This window comes from Rhodnius prolixus, unplaced genomic scaffold, assembly GCF_049639745.1.
Source record: "Rhodnius prolixus isolate KJV_2025 unplaced genomic scaffold, Rpr scaffold_1, whole genome shotgun sequence".
NCBI lineage: Eukaryota > Metazoa > Arthropoda > Insecta > Hemiptera > Reduviidae > Rhodnius > Rhodnius prolixus.
In genome coordinates, this window is record NW_027411581.1 from 56,556,751 (window position 1) to 56,584,206 (window position 27,456).

Sequence of the window (27,456 nt, forward strand, 5' to 3'; positions counted from 1 at the left end):
CAATAGCTAATCCCTTCCCTTGAGGTCTCCTAATTGGCTATCTTAAACGGAACATTTTTTTTTTTTTAATCCAACTTTGTTGGTAGATCGTTTTATTTCTTACGCTGAAAATCTGAAAATATCCGCTTTGAGATCCGCTGAATCCTGAACCGTGGTTTTTAGTAATTGGTCTGCGGTTTTGTGAACAATACTTTTATGAATTTGGTACCAAGTCTTTCTTCAGCAACATTATATAATAATTCTGTTTGAACAAAAGACTAGGGCATCTGCACCTCTGAAATTCAGTTCGGGCACTACCGTATTCAGTGCTGAATCCAGTCATATATCTTAGGAGAAACGTTATAACTTCCTCACTCCAATATTTATAAGATTTATTTAACATACATTGAGAAGTAATAAAGTAGAGCCTATTTCTTCAGGCAGGTTTTACATCAAACTACTGACGTGTCATCGAGCCATGGATTGAAGGCGGCTCGCCAACATTCTTTCATTTCTCATAATAAATAAATACATTTTTCTTTTCACTTTATTAGTACATTTACAACTGCAACAAATGTTGCATCAAGTAAATTTGATGAAACTGGTTAAGTTCTCATGAATGTCATGTAAGAGCAACCACCCATTGATGGAACTCTTTCTCAGTGGATATTACACTCACATCAGTAGGTCTCTAGGCCACTTCCGCTTCAAGCGACGAGGAGGATTGTCTGGAAGGTGAGGAGAGGAGAGGAAATAAATAAATAAAATCCAAAGCCGAGACTGTGAACCGATCCAGAACGCCAAAACACTTAACAGCTTTGCGGGCCGTGCGTCTAACCACTCGGCTACTGGGTACTCGGCCTTACTGAGGGTATTTAAGATATTTTTACCAGCGAGGGCATTATTATGGTTAGAGTATCTCACCAATTTTGAGGAATTAACCATGTAATTAACCATTTACCCTTTTGTAAAAGAGATGAATTAGAAGAAGTTACGATATCCACAAATAATTTTCGAAACATTTTTTAATTCTATATAAAAACTAGAAATTTAATCGATATAAAATATCGACCTTGTACAATTATATAAAAATTGACTAATACCACAATAGCATTAATAATAAAGAACAAGAGAGGCTTCAAAGATCCGACACACATGCACCTCGAACCGTGGTAACCTTGCCCGCTTCCACGAGCAAAACACGGCCAGCCGAGTGTAATAACGATTGAGTCACCAGAGCGGCCTCCCTGTCTTGGACGGTCTTGCGCCGCTGATGCAACACTCTTCAGTGTTCGCCGGTGCTGTTAAAGCTTTTCCAACCGTGACATCCACCACCTATTCCTACTCTCTCGCTTTCTGTCACACTCTAAAGACATGAAGGTGCCAGCCAGCCAAAGCCCCAAGACGGAGATTAATGAATCTAGGTAACCAACTGGGTTTAGAAAACAATCGAGATTTTTTTTTTAAATAGACTTTTAGTTTTTCTTACTCCTGGTAAGAGGCAGCATTGTGATCGTTTCAAATGGTTTTGAGTAGTGGAATGGTCAAAGGAACTTAAAAATCCAAAATCAAACAAAGAAATCGATTCTATAGAATGGACTTCCGGTTGCTTAGTCTTACTATCGAATCCTATGGTAGAATCGATTTAGTATCAAATTTGAACTTTCTGTGATTCCCCAAGTTCAAGTAATGCACTCTTTTTAAAGACTAATTTTTAAAATGTAATTTTTCTAAATCAAAGAATCTCAAAATCGAAAATCTGTACGTAATTTCCTGTTTCTAACTAGAAAAGAAACAGGAAATCAAAATAAATTAGTAAAGTTGTAACTTTCCAAAAGTAAGATGCGTAATAACCATTTCTTCATAGACTTAGACCTATCTGCGTGTATTCCAGCCTAACAACACGAATAGTGCACAAAACGATAACTGCAACAATACGAGTACAGTTAATACCAATACTGTTTTTGCTCTAGGATCGATAGAAGCAGTAAGTAATCTTAAGACTTGGCCAATATCTATGAACTTAATAATTTCATTTTATCCGTTCAAAAAGGGGAAAAAAATCTATCTCTATACTGGGATCAAAAAATACGTCAATCACCTAACTAACTGATCAAACATGGCAATCAATTGACGTGAAGGAAATGCGTGTAATGTATACAGTGATAAATAGATCCAATCAAAGAAATCATCGTGTAAAAGAGAAGTTGATGTAGCAATATCAGAGGCACTGTTCAATTAGGTAGAAAGCACCTTGATCTCAATACTAATTGATATAGAATCTATTAATAAGGCTAGACGTAATGGAACATAATCTACCATTGTTCAGATTGTCGATCGGATAAGGACTCAATTCATGTATACATTTTTTTTCCCTCGATTTAAACAAAGAATATCCTCTACGAACAAAATAAGCGCCGTAAATCTGAACAGTCGAGCGACTTCTGTTACCGCAGTTTACGCAATTAATTTTTGTTTTGTACTACAAAGTCTTGAATTCGACAAATACATATATTCATGTAATAATATATTAATGAAGAAGGCAGATTGATGTCTCAGCTTCCTAAGGACCACTTATTCATTCTTTTCCAAAAAACAACAAAAACAAAGTTTACTTCTTTCTAAATTTAATTAAAAGTGACTAGCGTTATGAAGAAGAATTGTTGCTGTCACACGATTTCTCCCCATTTTTGGAAAAAAGAGAAAGATATTTGTTGCATTTGTAATTTTCATATATCAGCCAAGTTGTTGTTCATTTTATTGCAGAATCCTGCCACCAAGAGATTTCGTACTTCTTGGTCCATTCTTCCTTAACTTAAAACTCAGCTCGTAGATTTGCTGAATTCTCCCAGGGCAAGCAAACTGTTAAGTATTAATAAGCAGTGCGTGAAAATATTGCTAATGGCTAATTGAAGTGTTTAATTTCTAAATTTTATTTCCATTTGTTTATTTAAATATTATTTGTAAGCCAATTTATTTTTTGGAAATTCATTAATATTTTTGTTTAGTTTTGTTTATTAATCTATTTAACATCAAACTCCAGCAGAAGGGTATCATCCATGTGACCAATAAAAATGAAACCCTAGAGTCGTAGACACTGGACAGAAAAACCGCGAATGTTGTCCTGCACTGGACATCCGCCCATTTCACCAACTCTGATTTTTGTCAACAATTTTAGTACTCACAAACCCTATAAAGCAAGCTTTTTGTACACGGTCCTTTAGGCAGAAGCTTAAGTCCCGCCCTAAAGTACTCTGGTTATATAAAATACTCAGTAATATTAGTAATACATGAATCCGAGACCTGCAAAGCTAATATGCATTGTGGTACTTGGTTCGATTCCCGGTCTTGGCCTTGGGTTTTATTTAATGGTTAAATGAGAAACAGTAAAGTACGTTTGCTAGTCGCCTCCGTCCACGACACCTAGTAAATGGTAGTTGGACGTTAAGCCCCGCCTGAAAAAATAGGCGATTACTTATTAGTAATACTTACTAAAAAAAAGTAATGGCACTTGATGTTGATAGAGTTTCACCAAGTTTAAAATCAATTTATTGGAAATATTGTCTTAAACAAAACATTTCTGGTCAAACGTTATTCTTCCAATAAAAAAATTGCACTTATAAATTAAGCGCTGAAATGGCGCCATAAAGAAGATCCCGAGATCATTGGCGCCTGGCGTTTTATTTTTACAGTGCACTACCGGTCTCCAGACAATTTTCACTTGTTACAGACAACACTGTCCATTACTTATGAAACTGTAAGGGCCATCAATGGGATTCGAACCCATGATTTCCGTTTGGGTATCCAGTACGCTAATTCCTGAGCTAATTCCTTCCCTTACAAAGGGGTAAAAGATCTGCTCAGAACACCTGCACGACTTACTGCAACAATTTGAATTTAATTGACGAATTTACTTTTAATATTAAATTTTGCGATTAATTTCTCTGCTAGCTAGTGTAAAGGGGCACACGCCAAAATTTAGTTAAAAAAAAAAATATTTGCTGAAGCGCATTTTTTGTAGAAAATTATCAAAAAAATAAAAGTAATAATAATTAAGTAACTATTGCGTAAAGTCATACTTCCGCTATACTATTTACTCAAACTTTGAAAATCTACTGATTGCGATTAATTTGTCGCTCATTACTGAAAAAAAAAAAAAAAAAAATTGAGATCGTGCATAATTAGTAGCGATTTGTTTAGGTTACATAAAATTGACCACACCCTCAAAAATCAGTTTTTACTTAGAGGAAAATATTTAAAATGTAAAGTGCGTAAATGACTGTAATTTGAATGAAAATCACCAAAGGTGGTGAAAATACGAGAAGAGAGAGAAAGAAAGAGCTGAAAACCATGGTTTCATTTCTAAATGAAGCTGTAAATCTTCATACCGGATGAGAAACTCATCATGGATGTTTCTGCTGAAATTTCGATATCTGAAATTTGGCATTTTCGCATTAATTCCTGTTAATTAGTTTGAGATTATTTTTATTTTTTTCTTTAAAGCAGGAATGTGAGGAAACAACCAATCTTCATGTTCTTTTTTTAAAAGGATTAAAAAAAAAATTGACTAAAAAGCGGCACGAGTGCAAACAGGAAGTTACGAACATATAGTTCGAAATGCAACCACTAGAATGAGCCATAACCTCGAAAATGCTCATCTTATGGAACAGGACTCCAGCGTGTATTTAAATAGACAGGAATTTTAAATTTAACTCCTTTTCTTTTTATTTCTTTAGACAGCTTTATTGTCTGATCTTAAATTATTCATAATTAAGATAATTAAATAAAACAGAAATGATACAGTAAAATAAAATGCATAAACAAAAAATCACGCGTAAAAAAACTCGATATGCTTTTCTCTAGCTCTGTGCTTTAAATTTCAAGCTATACAAAAAAAAAACTTGGTATTTTTAACGAAACGTTTGTGAGCTTCAGCGGCACAGGATCACACAGGGACCACACACCCCCAAACCTCTTCCTACAGGAAAAGGAACAAATTTTATTCTGCATGATACAAAACTTAGAAAAAAAAAGATTAAAAAACACTTGCTATGCACACAGCGATGAGATAAATCACTGTCATCTAATTATTAGTAATTAGTACCATAAAAATGTAATTAACCTGGACAGGTCATAGTCTTATACAGGTTAAACATCCAGCTAAGTATATCTAAATTCAAGGGAAACCATTTGGTCGGAAAATAAAAAAGTATAGGAAAAAAAAAAAAATTTCGGCCGTAAAATTTGATTCTTTTCCCAACTACACTGGCGTCAAAACAATAGATTTTCCTTTCCGGGTTTTCCCCAGAACCTCATTAAAATGAATTTTCCTGAACAAGAAAAAAAAAATGTTTCACGCAATTGATATAGATCTGCTGGGAGTATAATGTACAAAGAAGTTTAAACACAATAAGTTTTGGATTTCCAAATAATCGTGAAAATAAAGCGATTGAGTCAAGTGGCATCTTCGGTTGATTACACACACTCACACACACATACATTTACGTAAATTGCAGAAGAGAGTGTGAGGGATTAAAGAGAGATGAGAATATGTCAAATACATTTTCAGTACTTAGTGCAACCCTTTAAGACTTTGAATTTTCGGTTAAAAATGACACTGATTGTAAATAAAACAATTCACTCTTAGAAAGCGATGAATTTTTTCCCAAATTATAAAATTTAGGGAATTTTAGGTCAACAATTAAAAAAAAAAAAAAAAAAAAAAAAAAGGATCTTTTTTCCATACATCCCTGAAACCTCTCCTTAAAACAAGAATTTTCAAATCAAAGCTGGCTCTGGTAGCCGATTACTATAAAGAAACACATAACTTCCGGACACGCCTTCTTTCTCACAAATTCGGAAGAGCTTCTTTTTTTATCATTTAACTAAATGACATTCGTGAGAATCACAAAAATATTGAAAAAATCTTTTCAGTAAAACTATCACTTCTAAGTTGATCGATTTTGAGTAATAAAAGATTCTTGTATTTCAAAAAAATTATTGATTTTCAATTTTCAGTGTTTTGCAGGCCGAAAATAGACCTGCTCATACAGATCAATTTATGGGAAACATTGTTTCGAGCTTTGTAAACCTAAAACTTGTATTTCTGGACAAAAAATAAAATAAATAATAGCACTGTTATCAAATAACAAGGGATAAAAAAAAAATATATGTTAGTGCTAATTTTATTATGATTATTTTAGCAAATGTTATCAACAAAACAATGCATTTCCGGTCAATTTTAAAAGATGAAACTGCAAAATAAATTAATAAGAAAGTGAAAGAGAAAATTGTGCGAACTAAAACATTTAAACTCAGCGTTCGTGCAAACTTTAAAGTGCGTTCAAATCACCAAAATATATTTACATTCCAAATAAATTAAATAAAATGTGTAAATTTTTACTTACTTTTCAGATTTGTTATATCCAAAATGTATTCTCCTCTATCCAGAAAAAAAAAAAAATTATAAAAGTTAAAAAAGATCGATCACAATTAAAGAACACTTTTCACAATAAAGTTTTTAATAAATTAAAAAAAAAATGAATAAAATTCACGCACTTAAATAATAATAATAAAAAAAATACTAAGCAGCTATAACAATTTTCGATCCTACAACCACCTAATGAAGGAGTGACGAGTATAAACTGAAGGAACAGTGAACCATTGACGTGTAAGTATATACGTTGTGTTTGGACACAATCTGTACACTGTTCTATATGTGTTGTGATTTGTCTGCGAGTCGGCTTCACTCACACTGCTCAACGGTGCCCCTACCCCTCGGGGGAACTCACTCAGCAGAAAACTCGTGTCTTTTGAAATCCCTCCACTCAGAAAGAAAGAGAGAGAAATAAAAACCGATTACAAGAGAAGGACCCAAACCGCCCCTCTACAAAAACACCACTGATAAAGAGACGTACACACAATGTGTGCGATGTGTACACGCGTAGCTGACGAATGCCAGTGGTGGCCGAATAAAGGAAGCTTATTTTTTGAAGTCAGCTGAGTGGTGTGTGCTATTTAGTTTGAGCCAGTGGTGGTGGTAAAAATACAAAACTATTTCCAACAGTATTGAGTAAAGTGTGTGGCCAAGGTGGGGGTTAGCCTGTTTGGGCCGCCATTTTGTCATCTAGTAATACGATAAACGTTTTTTTTTTTTTAATATGTTGACAGATGCCGCTAATTTCTGTTTAATTTAATAAAAAGCAATTATTAAGAGAGTAAGTTTAGATATTAAGAAATAATATAAAGACAGTTAGTGGAATTTTTTTTTTTAAATATACATAAACAACCAAACCCGGAACAGTTGATTTTTCTTTTCATTTCAAGAAAACGGTTAATATTTTCATTGTTTTCTTAATTTTGTTTCAATTTTTGAGTGCATCACGGCCTCTCAGAGATTATTTTGCTCTAGGAGCCTCCTCAGTACACTGATGTCCTCTAAACAGTTCTCTAGACAGCATGCCCATCATCAGGCAGTCAGCTGTCCTAGGAAGAGAAACTTTGAAAGCAGCTAGCTGGACCCTAACTCTGGAATTACGCGAAGGAGTCCTCGTTCACTATCAAGTTACTAAAAAATAGTGGAGCCCTCTAAAAATTATTAGAAACTATAAAATGGAGGAATATCTTGTTAACTACGAATTAATTTAAATCAAAATGTTCATATAAATATGCTACTTATTATTATATTAAGTATGTACACAATATGTACATCCAAAATGGTCCCGATCTATTGGAACAGTTTCGCCACAGTGGACGACAGATACCACTGGCAATACTGGGTTCCAGTGAGGCGAAACAGTAGCTGAGCGGTTAGAAGCGATGTCCTCAAAGAAAAGATGTCGTATTGTGGTACTGGGTTCGATGCCTAGTCTAAGTCTTGGATTTTATTTAATGGTTAAGAATTTATAGTATGTTTACTATCCGCCACGATAGTAGCGACGTAAAAGTCGCTTTAATGAATAGGTTTAACTTTATTTTCTTCTTTTTACATGTTCCAAACGAAGGTGCACATCTTTGAGATCTAAGAGTATGATACACCCTGAAATAAAAACCCTTCCTTGTTCCTCAGGAGATATACGAGAGACCAGCACCTTTTCTCCTTAAAAAAACAAGACTTACAAGAGTTTTTCCTTCTTACATCTGGATTTGAAGCCTATCAATTGAAACTAAGGGGATCTTCTACAATCTAGTCACTTGCACGAATCAGGGTCCAGTATGAAGGGTGCTAGATTAAGGTAAATGTCACTGAGATAGATTTCTGCAGGAAGTAGAAGCGGAGAATCTGAACAGATAATATAAGTAATGGCTCCAATCCAAAAGAGTAAGACTAAAGTAATCTAATAGAATCACATCAAATGGAACAACACCGTTTCAGTTAAAATAGAACGTGTTTCACAATATTTTTAAAAAATAAAATACCAAAATTTACTATTTCATTCGGTAAAAATTAATATTGGATTAAACACTCGTATTTTTCCTTAGTTTTCCGATATCTTGCCATCTTGATTAGAAGAAACAACAGGTAGCAGTAGTGCTCCAGTAAATTTTGACCTTATATCCTTGTTTACCTGCTTCAAGTAAACAATCTGGACTGCGGTTAAAAACGATTTATAGGACAAAGACAGTCTATTCCATGTTTTTTTTTATTATAAAGGAAGTTTTCTTTCCTTTTCACAAAATATTTAATCTTGTCTTTTCTTTGGCCACAAAAGGCAAATTCTTAAAGGGATCATCAGTGGTCTCTCACAATGTGTGTTGCAGTTTGCTCGGTTTGAAGGTAAGTGGACCTGAGAGTAAGGTGTATACCTAGTTAAGTAAGCTGGTAAGGTTTTAAGTTTTTAAGTTGTTCTACACATTTTACCATATTTTCACACTAACTGTCTAAATGTATAAATTTTGCCGTCCAATCTGTCAACGATCTTATCCCTTAAGTAGCCATAACCCTAAGAGATGGGTCTTGTTTTTGTTCGTGTAACGGACTGTCCAAAACTGACCAGCCATGTCCACTAGTTCCTACGTAGATATTAAAGTAAAACTATTTAAGTGGTTTCAATCCTCTAACGAATTATTTTAAAAAATTTTCTTTACAGACACAGAAAATAAATAATTTTTTCATTTTTACCTTCCATTTTATTTGGTAGACCACCTAGGTCTTACGAACACAGAATACACTGCATTCTCGACCATCGACCAAAGTCTCCATCAAGTTCTATCAAAAATAAAAATAGTTTAGAACTGAGTGAAAAGTTTTGCAAACCTCTTAGAATTTGGCTACAGTCATTTTTCTGGGGAAAAAAATATTGCAAATATTTTGCAATTCCAGTGAATTAATTCAAAATGTAGAAATTTCGGCAATGCTCTTTAATGAACCTTAGAATAATATTAGAATAGAATTAGTGTGTGGGGGGAGAGAACCAGAGAACAGAGGTACAACAAGATGAATTCGCAAATAAGATCCAGAATCTTTCAGGGGATCAACGCCCGTATTGGAGAAATATCGATCTTGCTACGCCATCACAATCTTCTTTAATGGACGTTGAATATCTAATAAGAAAATAAGTTGCAGATAAAAATTCGTCATTAATGCTGAATCGATTTGGCCTCAGTAGGCCCGAATTAGAGTTCAAGACCTACGGCAATAAAACTACTAGCTCCGATTCTCTTTGTGTGGTTATTTTATCAGAAAGAGTCTTTCGCTGCAGATATCACTCATGACCATCTGGTATTTTATATACACGGTGCACACGGAGGAAACTTCGGGAGGTGATTCTGGGCATCATTTCCTTTTAAATAAGCTAATTTATATTTCAAAATAATAATATTAAGTATTTCACTTTGTGGCCCAAACATAAGAAATAGCAAGTTTCAATTTTTTTCCTCCAAAACGTTGACTTCATTTTTCTCAAAAATATTATAAGTTTAAAACGTGCACTACTCATGAAAATCATCTACATACAAACACCTTTCGAAAGGTATACCATGAATAGTGGTTATTTTAAAAAATTGATACAGAAATTTCTTATTAATTACAAAAAATATGAAGATGCAGGTCGACATAGTGGATGGAATACTTCACGATCGTCTTAGCGTTCGGAACACGCCTAACAGGAAAACATCTAGCATACTCCCGCCTAGTTTCTCCACTATTCATGGTATACCGCTGGCTCGATCACCTGTTGGTCGCATGAATCGATTCAAGAATTGCTTTCTATTTAAAAACGCTTTTATTTGGATCCCGATTTTGGATCATCTACGATTCAGATTCAATTGTTTTAAGGTTGTGGGAATGTTATTTCCGGCAGGTAGTCAATTTGGCGAATTTACTCAAATAAAGTCCATTTTCATAAATAAGAAAAATAAAAGCAGCTTAAATATAGAAAACAATTAACAATTAAATTTTAATTACCTAATCGGCTGTACGGTAAATTCACTAAAAAGCGACAAAGAATTGGTTTAAGGTGATTTCAATTGGGCAACTTTGGGAAAGTTAAATTAATGAACCTTAAAAAACTATTAACCTCAAAACAAATACAATCTAGGCAAAAATCGATAAATCGTTTATCGCGTTTAATCGTACCTTCTAAACTAGTACTACACGTTCAAAATAATGTTTATCAATGGTTAAAAGTTGACCTAATGATCGTAATGATTTTTTTGACCCAACAAGTCATTGATTTCTTCATCATTCTTCCGTGCAAACTCAAAGAACTACACCATAAAGGTTACATCAAGCGTCTTTGACGATAATTTTAACTTATTTATATTTCCGCTGTGAACGAGCATAACAAAATAAACTAGTGCTTCACGATATTAAGACAATAGTTTTGAAGAAGGGAGGGCTATCTCTGGAACATCTCTAACATGCCTGGGGTTGCCAGATGTTGGGAGGGGACGTATATTCCTTGGGAGATTTCTCTCAACACTGCCTATCTCCTGACAGCGTTCTCTCGCTATAGAAACACTTTCCTGTTACAGACCAGTAGAAGAAGAGAAAATGAAAAACTTTGAACCCCTCAGACTTCGTAGTCCACGCGCTACAAAATAACAACTGTGCTAATCTTATTGTTAGAATGGGATACCCGCAGGCATGCCAAAAGGAGTGACTGACATTTCCCCCGACGGGATATATTTTGGTGGAAAAAAATTAAAGACTGCAAGAATATCGGGATGAATAACAGAATATTATAGCGAAGAAACGTAGAGCAGAGTCCAGCGGTATGTACGGATGTTGCCATTCAGTAATTTTGATGAGTTTTGTGAAAGTGCAACTGTACAAGTCTGAGTCTAAGATTTTAGGAATTTTCTTCAAACAAACGAATTTTACTTAAAAAAAAATTCTGAAAAACTTACATTGTAATATTCTGAAAGGTAAGTTAGTCAGATTTTAGTTTAAATTTGTGATCAATAAAGCAGAGAGGTTCAACCAAATGCTCCAATCTCCAAAAAAGTTCAATCTCTAAAATCTAAAATACTTCGAACAATTGTAAACACTTTTTTTACACGTCGAACCGGACTTAATATTCAGATCTTGACATTACTTCTATCAACTAAATCCCCCAAAACACGATACAGAATACTCCAGTTCAACCTGCAATCAACCGCTAATCCTCTAGTTCAAAGACTTTCTTCTGGAATTTTTCCTGAGGGATCCAATGAGATGTCTTAAAAGACAATGGTCTTTTAATCTCCTCTACAGTAAAGAGAGTGAATGTCTACTACTTTAGTTTTTTGGAGTGTTACCACTGGGTAACTTATCCACTTCTTTGCATTCACTGTTACTTAGAGTTATTTACTTAAAAGTTACTTAGATAGTCAACGCACTGATTTGTAGATAAAAACAAATTTGATGATTGAAGTCTGATAAGGAAAAACGGTAATTGGTGCTGTCAGACAATGATGGGCCCAATCAGGCTTATTTCTATAATTAGAAATAATTTTCTATTTATACCTGAAGAAGAGTTTGAAAATAAGAATGTATAATGAGCGATAGTTATGCGAGTTTAAATGATTCTTGTTTATTCTAAACTCCTAAATAAATGTTCCTGACAAATTATAAGGGAATGAGAACTATAGAGAAAGCGAAAAGCTAAAATTTCAGCTAGTTAAATTTGATACGTATTTTGCTTTTTTACGGTCCAAGGACGGTTTCCATCCGGTTCAAACTTTTCTCAATATCTGATTGAAAACTTCGCGGCCAAGACCGAACTGTTCAATCTATGGGAAAAATACTATAAATTTTGTGTTGACCTTAGATTGGACACTTTCTCTGTGAATAAATAACAACTATCTATGATATCTATTTGGTAATGTCAACGATCTAATGACCTAATTTGACTCGATTGGCTAGTGTTGGTGTATTTTCTTCTACTTTTTTTTTTCTTTTTTAATATCTTTTCCTTTAATTTTCAAATTAAATGGAAAATCTCCAAACAATGAGAATCAGCTGCATAGAAAGGCTGGACATTAATGGAATGGAATGTTTAAGGTCTACAATCGCCCCCTATGACTGTACCTGCCATTTGGAAGTTCTTCTTTAAAACTTTATTGATTGTGATATTTCTTTTCCACTAATAAAACAGTACAATTATCATTTAAACTTAATTTATTTTCAGAACTGCAGTATACATATCTGCAAAAAAGTGAAGCAGACACCATGATTCGTAAAACATAAATGAGTCGATTGGTGAGGATTCAACCGAAGATGATACTCCGAAAGAAGAGTCTAGTACTACATGTCTGAAATGGCCATCACATCATCAAGAACACCACGTGGCTACCCCGAGGCTTTAACCATCTTGGAGGATTTCTCCAGTGTCATGAATGGGCACTGCAGCCCTCAAAGATCTATAGTGTCCCCTTTTTATGTTTGGTGCCTGGCAAATCACCAGTTCCAGTCCCAGATGATGAATATCGCAGAATCTGAGAGGGTTCTACTAAAAAAAAGGTATATCAACTTCCAGCACTTGGGCACATAGTAGTTACCCAGGTGTCTGAATCTTCCTTGAACTTATGGCAATGCAGTCGGATGGAATGTGTATTGGAGTTTCTTCTATCTACCCACAGTATCTGCAAGAACCATGGCGTTCTAGTTACAATCAGATCTCCTGGTGGGACCCAATCGAAATATTAACGTTTCAACTTCCTATAACTTTCTATTTTTAAGATATTTGTATCATAATACACAATCCCACACATAAATACTTGTAGACTGTTCTAAAAACCACTTATTCGAACAAGCAAGCAATATTTCTGATGAAAACTATAATTACTATACTATATGAATACTATATGATTTTAACACTTTCCTTACTGTAATGGTTAAAACTTAAGGGTGTGTCTTTAAATAAAAACCGCTGCGATCTAAAAGATCTAGTGTGGGGTTCGCTCCGCTCCACCTTTATGTCTCTAATGGCGTTGATGGGGATGATGGGCAATTGTAAGACAAACGCCATTCCAGATCTAGTGGAATCAGTTCGACTGGAAAAGAACGTGGGGTGCTAATAATCCCAGTAGTTAATGGGCCCGCAAAAAATAGAAAAAGAAAAATGCCTCATAGTAATAATATTTAGTAAAAATTAGTTTATTTAAAATTCGAAATTCGTAGGAAATCACTTGAGCTACTTCTTCTTAGCATTTCTTAGTATATCGTCTCCCCAGTTCAAGATTTTGAGGGAAGGTCCCTTGCGACACCAAGCATCCTTCCTACAAATGATCTTCTATTACTGTCAAGCCAAATAACTTTTATTAGTAGTATAACTAAGATTTCATTGAAAATTCGAAGTTAGAATGAATCCTTGAGAATTGTATTGAGTGAAAGTGAAAATGAATGTGTTCAGTTCAGTTTTCAGCCGAGAAAAGAAAAAACCAAACGAACAGTTTCCCTTAGCGCCCTTTATAGCGTTCTCCCCACCACTAGCTCTAAACACGTGACTCCGAGCAAACAATAACTTGGTGGGAGTGTCGCGTGTCACTGTTTTTCCAAGTCATGGACACTTTATATGAGAATTATACGTGAATTATTTCATCACAACTCTTTTGTATTGTTTTCTTTTCTTTTTCTTCTCTGGTCTAATCGAAACCTAACATCGATGTTAACTTGAATTTTTTTCTTCTCTGGTTTAATCGAAACCTAACATCGATGTTAACTTGAATTTTTCTGTAAAAAAAATCTCCTTTATTCGCTTGTTTTCTAATCAACGATTACAAAAGCACCTAATAAATTATACATTACAAAATATAGTAATTAACTTGTAAAAATTTCTGTTTTAATTTTACTTTTTCTCACTCCTGTAAGTGGAAGGAACCAGACTATGCCAAGTTTCAGGAAATCGTGTTTTCACGAGAGATGCTTGTTTGGAGATACTCTGTAGAAAGGTTTCTAGCGCATGGTTCTGCAGGTGTGAACGGAATCTCAAAAAATTGGCTGCGCTGAATGAGGTTTACTGATGCTGATGTTCATTTCAATGTGGCGGCAGCTATTAAGACTAAGATCTTCTTAGTAAGAACCAACTCTCAGTTTGTGTCTCTAATTTTGGGGGGCAATGAATACTGGGACTTGGTTTCCTGTTTTCCAGGGCAATTCAGGATTCTAGGGAACGAATATACTCATCCTTCCTCTTCCAGGAGGAAGAGTTGTTGATTTTAATGACTCCTTTATCTCTGAATCTTACTGGCGTTGCAAAAACCGAAGTGGTTCAGTGGATTTTAAAAGAACACAGGAAAAGATAGAGGTTCTAATTGTACTCAGACCAAGCATGCTCTTGGCGTAACCGGGACGATTCTGCTTAATTTTAACAGGCGCCAGATACACCAATGAGTGCAGTAGTCGAGCGGACACTTTTTCAGTTACCAAATCGCGTTTCTTGTAGAGAGACCAATGATGAAACTACGCACCTCTCTTTAAAAGTCTGTTTGCACTTATGTTAGAACCAGATGCCTTATCTTTGGGAAGGCACGTGATTCTGCTCCCAAGATCGATGCATCTGGTAGGTTAGACGAATTCTCTAGGTGTATACAAAATATTTAGGATTGAAATAGCGAAGATTCGGTCGAAATAAAAAACAATAACTCCATCTTTACGCCAACATTTCGACAAATTTATTGTCTTCCTCAGGGCTTGGTTATGTGATATAGTCGAGTTAATGAAAAACATTTTTGAAACTTAAGGTTACCTGCAAAAATCATAACAATTCGAAAATGTGAATTTTGCTGAAGAACAAATGTTTCTGCAATGACCTAGAAAACTAAACGGAAGTCGGAAGTGCACTAAAATGATTTTAGACGTCAATGGCTCAAATACTAGCTCGCCTTAATTAAAAACAAAATAATAATAAATAAATGGAAAAAGAAAGACATTGGGAAATATGGGCAGTTTTTCACATTTTGTTCAGACCTTACAAAATATAATTAACGGTTTAGTGGAGGTAACAAATAACTAGCGGTTGTAATATGGTATTTTTCAATGTTTACAAAATTCAGTTGGTTAATTTTTTTTTCCTTTTGTGTTAGGAAATTTCTAAAATAGCATTGGCCTAATTAGGCCTACTTAATAGATAATATTGAACATTATTGTTTTACACAAGTGATACGCGATAATTTAAACTTAGGTAAAAACACACTTCACTACAAATGTCTTATTTAGCCATTCAATAAATACCTAAATTAAGGCACGGAATCGTTTCCAGTACCGCAATACACCTTAGTCTTTGCAGTCATTCCTCAAATGTGTAGGCCTTGTGCTATAGATGCCTAGCGACATAAAAGGAAAAGCATATGTCCTGAACTGACGGTAGGGACAGGCCCAGGAACAGAATGTTCTAACTTTGATGTTTCGTCCAGATGGTATCGTAGGTGAAAAGCGGCACCTGTTTTACAATTTCTGTAAAATAGCTTCAATGGTTTTTCCCTTCAAGCTCATTATATTGATTGGAACTGAGGTTAGGTGCGCAATGCTGGCCAATATCTTCTATTTGTCGTAGCACCCATGTTTACAGCATCCCTGATAGATCTTTGATTTACATCTATCATTAATTAGTTTGGTGAGGAGATTTTGGCCTCACTTACGCTCCCGTATTGCACTGTACCTGCTGACTGAGATAAGTAAGTTGCATGTACTTTGAAATTTCTATATTAAACGTATTAATCAACATCTAATAATGGATAGAAATCTGAAACCGGCCAAGGATGCAATAAACATAAGTACAAAGAAGTTATTATACTGACTTCATACGCAAACATATAGGACTTTCTTTTTTGAAATGTCTACAATTTTACATTCCCCGAAAATTCATTTGAAAATATTTCTGGAGCTGAATCTTGGTTACGCACGTCTCCCTATTAAGTGATATTTCTGCAAAATGTACTATTCCATCTCCAGTATAATATCAAACAAGGACGATATGTTGGGCTAAAATTCCAACCTTGAAGAAATATAGTAATTCGTGTGACCAGAATTGCGAATTTCCTGTAAGAGAAAGTGAGAAAGGAAATAAATTTATTATCCTGGGACTATTGTCCCCTAAGAATAAATAGATACTTATACAATTGGAGGCCCTATTGGTTTGGCCTGAATTTTAAATATTTATTTATAAAAAATAAGTAAGTATTTACAAAAATAAGAATTAAAATTAAGGAAATAAATGAATTCATTTCGGAGAAAGCTGGTTAGAAAGGACATAATTGAACAGAAGGGATTTAAAGATGGAAAGGGTAGGAGCATGGCGGACAGATGAAGGCAAAGAGTTCCAGAAAAAAGGTAGTGCGTATTAGGAAGGATTCGTCAAAGGATGAAGTACGAGATGAGAGAATACAGAGATCAGAGCAACGAGATCTAGTATTACGGGAATGGTTATAACAGAATGGATAATGGTTATCGTTATGGTAAAGAGATGTGGTTATAAGAGATCCCTTTCCGCCAGAAAATCAGAACAATCTAACCAGTGTTTTCTTTAAATTTTGTGAAACGAGAAAAAAGGTTTTCATAGTGCATTCCATGAAACTATCCTTGAAAATTGATTTCAGAAGGCTTTCGAGGAAATTGGTGTTGGTGAGGTGCCTCTAAAGTACTTTGTAAAGATTTTTCCAGCAATTTAAAGTTAGTAGTTGTCAAATATGTCGCTAAATTTGCGAATGTGCTGGAATCAATTTAAATATTTCTCACTTACAACTATAATAATTGTACTCGAGAGAGTCATGTGACTATAGATTTGCAATCGACTCTGATTTGGAAAACCTGATTCGAGAACATTTTAACATTATCAGTGAAGAAAATGAAACACAAGGCAGCGCTTCATTTTGCCGAGAAGAACTCACTAGTTTAGAAATAGTTTAGCACGTTACTACTAAGTGTTAGTCTTGTCAGAAACCGCTCCCCCGGCCGGGCGCTAACATAGACCTTGTACTGATTTTCCCTTTGTTTTCTCCAGACTAGCTGTTACGTCAGAGTGCACAGTTAAAAACCGAGAGTGATAGATAACAAACCGCTTTACGTTACTGTAATTGTGTCAGTGTGATGATTTGTGTAATTGTTTCTTTTCTTTTTTAAATTTTAACTGCAATACAATACTGAACTATTCCTTATTACTGAACACTTTACTTTATTGTGCACATTAAAAGGCATTTTAAATCTTTGCATCATACATTTAACTGCATTATAAAAAAAACTAAAAGAAATTCGTCGAGAAAACATGCGACTTTTTCTCATTTAAATATTTATCTCTGCACAAACATAAGTTGAAGAGATTATACTTTAAAGAATTCTTATTTTTTATCAAACCAAAAATGCAAAATTATTGTATTGCGAATGTGAGTATTAGTAGATGGCTTTGAAATGATGAACTTATTTGAGAAATGCCAGGATCAGTAACACCAAGATCTCAATACAGTATTTTTTTTTTTAATTTTAAGTCGCGTCAGTATCTGAGATCGTTGGCGCTCTGGGCATTTTTCAGTCCATGCACCGTCTACGGACAGTGGACAGTGTTCTCTTGTTACAGACAACACTGGAATATCCTAGAAAGAGAAAATCTAAGGGCCAGCAGCAGATGGATTCGAACGCAGGATCCTTGCGTGGAAATCCAGAAAGGTAGTCACCTAGCTAATACCTTCCCTTAGCTGCAATTAGCAGAATAAATGATGGGCAATAATTAGAAGAATTAAAGAAAGTTGAATTATATTCAATAGACTTCTTAGATAGATGAGGTACAATAAAGTAGAGTTGAAATTCATCAAAAATAGTACAGCATGCTGGTATCAGTCTAGACTGGGTTGCACTGTAATAGAATCAGAATGTATGTACAAAAGATCTAGCAATAGAAGGAACCTCTAGAAACGGTCGCCATTAGAACATTGCTAATTCATGAACAGTAGTGAATAGCGTTACTCCAGTTGTTGTGGAATCAGCTGAAGTGATGCGCTGGTTAACATAGAAGTTGATGCATATACGTATACACACAAAACGACAGCAAAAACTTACTAGTTGAAGCTGATACTTTCGAAAAACCGACTGAATCTGGACCAATTAGAATGGTATCCTCAACAGCGACGACCAGATAAATGCTTAGGCCCTTGACCAGTCCACCAATTTGCAACACTAACTGTTATCCCATTCGCTAGTAACCCATATTTATGTAGTTGTAGATTTAAAACAAAAAAAAAACCCGCGGGAATCTTCCCAAGGGTGTTAGACTCCATGAGGATAGACGGGTCTTTCAAGCTGCAGACTTGGCTTGTAGACACTTTCTTGACGCACATAGAAAAGAATTAAGCAGTATTATTTTCCTGTTCGCAAAATTTATTACGATAGCGTCTACAACAACAATAGCAATACGTGAATATCTAAATGAAGACATAAAACTTGAAGTTGTAAAAAGTCCTTCTAGTAAAATAAAGGCGCTTAGATTACCTAGGGACCACCCCCTGGACAAAGTACTTAGCTTGTTGCCATTCCCACGGCATATACCACATAGGGGGAGGTTTTTCTAAAGATTATAACCTATACAGTGGAGGAAGGAAGGTTTCTTTTCTACTCTATCTCCAACCCCCTTTCCCCTCTGTCTGATGAAGGAGGAGGCGTTGCAAGGCCTTGATGATGATGATGGTGATGATAAGGTAAGGTAAAGAGTAGAGAAGTCGATGGCAAACAGTTTTATAATTATAACAGACTGAGAAGGCGTGGTCCAGCTCCGCACAAGACCATTCTTTTTCAACCGCCAGGTCTTTATCTACAAGAAGAAGAATTAGTGAAGCTGTAACCTCCCATTAACTAGTTTTAATTTAATTTAGTAAAGCACACGCAGAGCGGTTTTTTTTTTTTTATTTCTAGTGGAGATGTTAAGATCCCAAATACTCTTAAAGTTCTTATCAGTAGACTCGCATCGAATGCTCTCCCCCAAGAGGGACCGCCCAGTTTGTATATCCGAGCTGCACCATGAACAATCTGGAGCACGTATTCTCTATTACATACCAAATATAATGCAGTACCACCTACGGAGTTTTAATGCAACTTTGGAGAACCATCAAGTCTCTAAGCACTTGATAGTTGTTCTACCTTTCTTATCCTGGTTCTTAATTGTCTCCATTCATTTCAGCTTGTTAATTTATTGTTATTGTTGTTGTGATTATACTGGTTATTATTGTTCTTACTTTCCTCTATGAAATTATGTCATTAAAATATGTTTACGTTTCTTTAAAGCTTGTTTGGCGTGTCCTTCGATTGATTAGGAAAGGAGGATTGGTCTTAGCGGTTTAGTGGAGTCTTCGCGAGAGCGATTTAGTCTATTATTGAACTAAAACATTGTGCAGCACGAAATGAACAGGATGCGTAGTTTATTTTATCCATCGTAGTGCGCATGCTTATTGTATCCCTGATCGGACCAGACTTTCAGTCATCATCAGAGATATATTAATTCGTTTGGAGTAAAGAATTAGACTCCATTTATTTTTCCGTCTAGTTCTACACTTGCTGACTCATAAATGAAGTCGAAATCTCTACACCAAACAGATTAATTTGTATCTAATTATGGATAAAGAACTGAAACCGATCAGGGATACCAATAACACGCTTGCTACGATGGTTAAAATCAACCAAATTATCCAGCACTGCGGAACTAACTACATTTTTAGCAAGACGCGTTTTTTTAATCTAGAAAGTGGATTTTAGAAATCATCTCGGAAATTCTGAAAATCTATTTCAAGCTTAGGATGTTGAAGAATTTCAGTTATTGTTTGAAATGTTAGCAAATGACTGTAACTGCGGTCAAATTCTGCGGGCTTAAATCGAACCTAACGATGAAAGGAGCGTCTCATTAGTTCGATTGTTTTATTTTTCTCAGTTTAATATCGTTTCCTTTTTGGTTTTGATTATTTTTGAGAAGCCCGGGTAAAACCGCTAAAATCAAGTTTGAAGTGTCACTTTATTCAATGGCTTGTCTGTAAATTTAACTCATAAACTACATACACACACATACGAGTACATTGTCTGTCAAGACGTTTCTAGCTAAGTACAGGCTATCCGCCTTATTCGCCTGACCTGGTCCCATGTGACTTTTATCTGTTCCCCAAAATCAAATCTGCATTAAAAGGAACACGATTTCGGTCTGTTGAATCTGTGAATGAAAAAACTGTTTCGAACAATGGTAAATTCGCATGGAGCGTTGTAGTGATGGGGGGAGTGGTGAATATTGAAGGAGATAATAACTAATTATGTATAAATTTAAAATAAAATGTTTTATAGCAATAGTCTCGTTATTTAATAGCCACATCACGTATTTATAGCGCTTACTTTTATCGTCTTTCTACTAAAATTCTTTTTAGAGCAATTCCAGGGAGAGACTTCCCAATAAGGTAACATTACAGTGATATACAAATTTTAGTAGAAATTAAAACTATTCGGAGTTGTAAAAACGAAATAACTCGTTTCACTGAGCTCATTATAGTCCAACGCCTTAATTTACTAGATAAGTCACGGGTTCTACAGCTACTAAAGAAATATTCTAATGAACTTACAATGAACATTTTGCTGGAATTCTTGCTTAATTTTTCTCTCTTTACCGCTCAAGTTGTAGGTAGCCTCCCTGAAAATAGAAAATTTTGTTAATTTTGATTCAAGCTGCTAATACGAGTATAAACAAACAAGACTTAATCTTATGCGAGTGGTTAAAAGATAATCAATAAGCATACATTATGTAAATATAAACTTGAGGAATAAAGGGGCCAAAAGAAGATATGGGGGTATAATGATAGCAGGCAGTCGAAGGACAATCTCTGGATGGTGTTGGTGAAGAAGGTGATTGGCCCCAGATCCATTAATGTTCTACAAGGAACTTCAATATCTGGCCACAGAAACAAACACTATATGGAGCCGTTGAATTATTCGTCCCACTTGTTGATCTTCACCTGTAGGTATAACTCAAGAAACAGGGAAATGGATATCACACAGTGTTAGTATAAAAACATTAATCCACTTCAAGTGTGCGACATGTTTAACTTGTTCATGTTTTCCCCAGCTTATTTATTTTTATTTTTTTAAATTTTATTTCTTTCTGTAAGCGTATAAAAAATATATATATACCTAATATAATAAAAGATCTACACACTATCGGCTACAGGTGCACTTAAGTGATTTTATCGGTACATTTATCCATCTTATTCATTCATTACTTTGGTTTTCTTTTACCTATTAGAGCTTGTATAGTAACAAGTATTGGGATCATATAAAGGTCGGCAAATTGTCTTTTTAACCACAAAATCTCTTTTGAGCTCTGCATCTCCAAGAAGCTGTGCTTTAATAAAATACTCCCACATCCCTGCATTAGTAACATCTTTTGTTTTGTATATAAAGTAATCCAAAAATGACGTTATGCAGTTATCTAAAAGAAGAAAAAATCGGGTTTGACTCCTCACATGACTTTTTTTCACTTTAATTATTCTATAATTGGAATGGAGCTGTGGGGTTCAACCAAATCTCCAAAGGATTAAACCTCTTCAATCTAAAATACTTCGAACTATTGTAAACACTCCATTTTATGTCTTCAACCTGGACTATACACACTGACCTTAACATTCCTTTTATCACCGAAGTTGCTAAAACACGATACAGAAAACTCCACTTCAGTCTGCAAACACACCCAAATCCTCAAGCTCAAAATCTTTCTTCAAGAACTCTTCCTGATAACCTGGACAAGACGCCTTAAGAGACAAGTCTGGCCTCGTGATCTCCTCTCAAGGGAAGACAGTGACTAACAGTCTAATGTTTCGGAGTGTTACCACTGGGTAACTTTTCTACTCGTTTACTTCATTTGTTACTGTTATCACTCTTACTAATGGCGCCATCGCGGTGATTGGAGCACAAATAGAGGCAAAAAAAAAAATTATTTTATTTGAACTTGTGTTAGTTATCTATGTAACCATTGGACTTGTCAAACAGGAAATTACATCGACAGTTATGCTCTCTATCGCCTAACTGTGCCCACTGTCAGTTTTGGAAACATGTTTCCAAGTTAAATATCTTTCGTACACATCCAAAAATAATTAGATCTGAATTTTTTTTTTAAAAAAATAAAAGTTATTATAGTTATAAGACTGATTCCATTCCAGATTAGGGTGAGACTCTTTGGTCTTCCCGAAGAGAATTGGCAACCAAAGCAAGGCCGACTGTTTAGGATGCAATCAAAGATGTGGCATGTTATTTTAAGAGTGGGAAATAGACGGAATTATTCCCCTGAATGCAAATCTAAGCTACATCCTCTTCAAAAAAAATCATATGCAGTTCTACTGAATGTAGGTGCTTCTTGAATTACTATCGTTTGTGAACCGGTTGGCACACATTGTTACTCACTTCGTCTTAAGAACTGCGTATCTTACGTTTAGTTTCTTGGCGAAAGTTTTTGGACCTTGAATGGATGGATTCTACATGATTCTTAAGGAATATGACATTGCGAAGTTCCTGCTGCGAAAACAACATGCCGAAAAAGACGCTGCTCGCGTTAAGTTTACCAAGAAACTACAGTTTATCCAAGGCTGCAAGGCTATAAGGATGATCGTACGCCTTCTTGCGGGCTATTGCGTCGCATGAGCCTGAAAGAATGGCCTTTAAAGATTCTGATAGGAATAGAGTACTTCTCTATACTGCTTCAGTGTCAAAGGTATGAGAATCGGATTTTCGGACATGAAAAACTGGCGTCTTCAAGCTTTAACCAGAGACCCACCTCCCTCCATACTTCCAAGCGAATCACGAAGGAACGGAAGAGACCTTCTTCTTGGGGAAGACGAAATTCTGATAAATAGAACTTTTAGAATTATCACAAAAATACTAACGATAAATGATTCACACCAGATATTTTTATACACATATGGTGGAATGTGTGAGATCCATTTATTTTTTAATTAAATACATAACGGTACAGCAATATGTATTCTGACTAGAAGTGAGGAAGATAACCTAAAATCGGTGATATATCAGATTACGTTCGGATGGGCTGATGACGTAAAATGACAGGTAGTTATTAAAAACAGGAAGAGATCCAGTAATCCAAACTGGAAGGCGGTTTGTAAGAGACAGAGTGTGGATGAGAGAGAGAGAGAGAGAGAGAGAGAACGACCAGATCTCTTTAATTTCCAGAAGACCACCTGTTCTAAACGGAATTTTAAAATCTACGTCCTAGAAAGGTCCATTTATTAGACCAGAATTCTGATATCAAAATGAGCACAATATGGAGCAGTTCTGGAATAAAAAGGCACTAATAATGAATGGTCACCAAGGAAAATTACTAAAAACTTGGACTGATTACTGATTGAAATTTCTCTCTTATAAAATCGTTAAATTAAAAATTAAAATAAAAACCTGCTTTTTTGAACACTTTCGCGTCTTTTCCACCATAATTATTTATTAAAATTATGAATAATTAAATAAACTTTAAAAGTTTTGTTTCATTAAATTATTAATTTACTATTATTTTTAATTTTAAATTTAGTTCATTTGAATTTGTTTTATTACCCTACAAACAAACGGACAGCCACACCTCCAAATAGTTAAACATCTCGTCGTAGATACTTTGTAATCCTAAATCCTCCTTATTTGGAAAAAATGAAACTTCAGCTTTCCCGAAAATTAGCGCAAATAAATTCATACTTCCGGTTAATTTAATAACTTAGCCCCAGAATTGTAGCCCACTCTGCAGGGGTACTTTTTTAGGCAGCCGTGTGTTTTAATTTCACATAAATTGATACTTATCTTTAATTACTCATTGCTCATAAATGTGTAAGTATGAATAATATTCAGATAATAAATCGCTATACAGCTTAATGATGGACAGAACAAAATTTCGTTTTCATATTCAAATTTCCTTCATTAAATTCGTTTATATATATATATATATATTTTTCAGTCAGTAGTACAAAGAACTTGAATACATAATACATAATTATAGATACATATGTATGTATGTGTAATATTTATTGTCTCGACACGGCCCACATAATAATATATCAGGGTCACAGGAAGACATTCCGTATTAACTACCAAATTAACTAACTGCCTACATTTAATACGTACCCTACCACAATTACCAATATTGTACACACACACACGACTTACCTATTCTCTAATTGTTAGAATTTTCAAGTGGCTAATTCTTTATTCCAACGAGTATCATAAATAAAAATGAGTATAAGTGGAAAGTGGAATAATTCCTTGCGGGCATAAACCCCCAAAGGGATTACTTAGTCCAGTAATCAAGATCACGCCTCCAATATCGCTTAAATATAGGTTTTTTTTTGTTTTTTTTTTTAAGAATCCAAATCTTCAAAATTTAAATTAAATCGACGTAGCAGCTTTATTAAAAAAAATTTAAGAACTAATTTTGTAAAAGAATATACTCGGGATAGGATGAAAAAATAATTGCCATTTCAGTCGTGATACATTTATTCTGACGCGAGCTTTCGACCTAGGGACTAGGTCCATCTTCAGGGCTAGTTTACAAAGTAATATTTTACATTATAGGGTTGGTGTGTCTTCTGTCTTGTCTGTACTAGTGCTGCACGAGACCGAGACGAGGCGATACTTTATGCAGTCTCGATCTCGGTCTCGGTCTCGGTCTCAGTTTTTTTGAATTTTTGTTTAAGTATTAAAAGCGGTTTGCTATTAATAATCTTTTCAAAAAATGTTATTATTTTCTAATAATTATTTTAATTTATATATTGGTAATGAAAATGTGTGTAAAAGAAGACAACTACTTACACTTCAGTGCATCATATATTACTATTACTTTTATATATCTTTATATAATTTCAAAAAGATATTAAAAACGCGCCAAATGAAAGATCCAAATAACATAACTGCCTGCTATAACAAGTCGATTCGTGAAATAAAAAATACACCTCCCAACAAACTTCCCGCTCCATCAGTTATGGCTGTTGGTGAAGATAAAGAATCTGGTGATTCACCTTTTGACGACGACGACGACTGCATCAATATTTTTGCACCATTTGCTCAAAAATCAGCAAATATCACCGAAGCATGGAAGACAGAAATAATTAATTACACCAAATTAGACCAAGCACCAGTAGACGTTGACATTTTAGAATGGTGGAAAACACTTGAGAATTCCTTCAAAAATTTGTCTAGAATGGCGAAAGATATTTTTAGTATCTGTGCAACTTCAGTGCCATCGGAAAGATTATTTTCGCAAGCTGCGTTGATAATGACCAATAGAAGATCTTCTCTAACTTCTGACTCAGTAAAAGCTCTTTTATGTATCAATGCTTGGGCAAAGTGTATCTTAAAAACGAAAATTTGTGGCAATATTTTTTAGGTGCATAAATAGTCTTTTTTTTCAAATTCATTAATTCTAAAATTCTAAAATATAATTTAAATAATATCAAAGTTCAAAGTATTAGATTATTAATAGTGAAATTTATGAAATTGAATGAATGAATGATATGAATAGTGAAATTTAGTGAATTTATGTAAAAATTAGGTAATTCGAAGGGGGCCGCCACGGTAGCCGAGCGGTGCGAGACCTGCGAAGCTAATGTGTATTGTGGTACTGGGTTCGATTCCCGGTCTTAGGCCTTGGATTTTATTTAATGGTTAATATGAGAAATTTACAGTAAAGTATGTTTGCTAGTCGCTTCCGTCCGCGACACCTAATTGGTAGTTGGACGTAAAGCCCCGCCTGAAAAAATAGTCGATTACTTTACTTTGCTTACTTTACTTATGTAATACGAAGTCAAATAGATGTAGTAATATTGAACATATAATATAATAAAACCGTATCTTTTAATAATTAATTCAATACCCGTAATGATTATTTATTAATAAAGAACACAATTTTATAATTTTGTAGCTAAAAATTAATATTTGAAAAACCGAGACGAGACCGAGATTTCTCGACGAGATATATATCATGTCTCGATCTCGGTCTCGGTCTCGGTTGCTCAAGTCTCGTCTCGGTACCGAGACCGAGACCGAGATTTGTCTCGTTTCTCGTGCAGCACTAGTCTGTACATGGACTGAATATATTCAGCAATATTCGGGATAGATTTTCTTTAAAGTTGGAATTCAGGCTATGATTTTTTAATGTTCATTTATTTGAAATACAAACCAAAATAGTGAATAGTTTTAAAGAGTTAGTTTAGAATGAATCTTAACATATCAGTACTCCTAACCACACCAAAAAAAAATAAAAATCTATTTTGGAAGAGAAAAGTACCAATTAAAAGTGACAGCTATTTAAATAGATAATAAATGTGTAAATAGTTTAAGGAAAATAGTTTTTTAGAAACTTACGAAATACCGAAAATTCGTCACAGAACAGTTGCATTTCCGGATGTCAGATTTCGACTGTAACTTTGGTATTTTTAAAAATAAAAACAAAATCTAAGTTTTGAGCTTTCTCTGATTTTCCATTTTTGTGGAGACTTTTTTTTTTATATTCTAAGAAGATTTTTCTTAACATGAGCCTCTTTTCTAGAAATAAGAAAAGAGATTATTAATCTTAATCATACTAATCAATCTGAAATATTTGTTATTTATCTCCTTAACAAAAACTTACAGTTTTAAAAGTTAAGTATAAGGGTTGATTAAACGCCAAAAGGTGCACAATTCAGTTTATAAATTTCATAACAATCAAAAATCTAAGTTTAAATTAAAGCAAAAAATGAAATAAAAAAAAAAAAAAAACAGCAGCACATCAAATAAACTCAAATTATGATGATAATAACAATCATCATCATCAAGAGTCAAAATTGCCTATTACGTCAGCCTTGACCTTCAAAAAAAAATTATATATATATCACCTACTTGTACAATAAATACGCATAGAATCAGTTTAAAAAAAAAATTAAAACTTCTAAGTGGCGTTTTTGCTATAGAACTATTGTTATAATTATTGTAATCATTAATGCAATTATCGCTCAATTACGCTCAATCTATTTATCTACTTTTAGTTTAATTGATCGATAAACAATGAGTGCGCATTC

The 27,456-nt window shown here is 34.5% G+C and overlaps 1 protein-coding gene across 3 annotated transcripts in view; it reads right to left on the bottom strand.

Annotated features, from left to right (window-relative positions):
• Window positions 1–27,456, bottom strand: part of LOC141445988 (uncharacterized) — a 64,146-nt gene that overhangs the window by 11,700 nt on the left and 24,990 nt on the right. The window contains exons 1-2 of one of the 3 annotated variants that reach the window (XM_074112312.1): window positions 22,032–22,165; window positions 20,983–21,050 (exon numbers count right to left, since the gene is read on the bottom strand). Coding sequence is in view for 1 of the 3 variants with exons in the window: in XM_074112309.1 (XP_073968410.1) it covers window positions 6,387–6,421; window positions 20,983–20,991 (44 nt within the window). In the remaining 2 variants the exon portion in view is untranslated. Of the gene's footprint in view, window positions 1–6,386; window positions 6,422–20,982; window positions 21,051–22,031; window positions 22,166–27,456 lie in introns of those variants that run through there. The other 2 variants (XM_074112309.1, XM_074112311.1) reach the window with 2 other exon arrangements.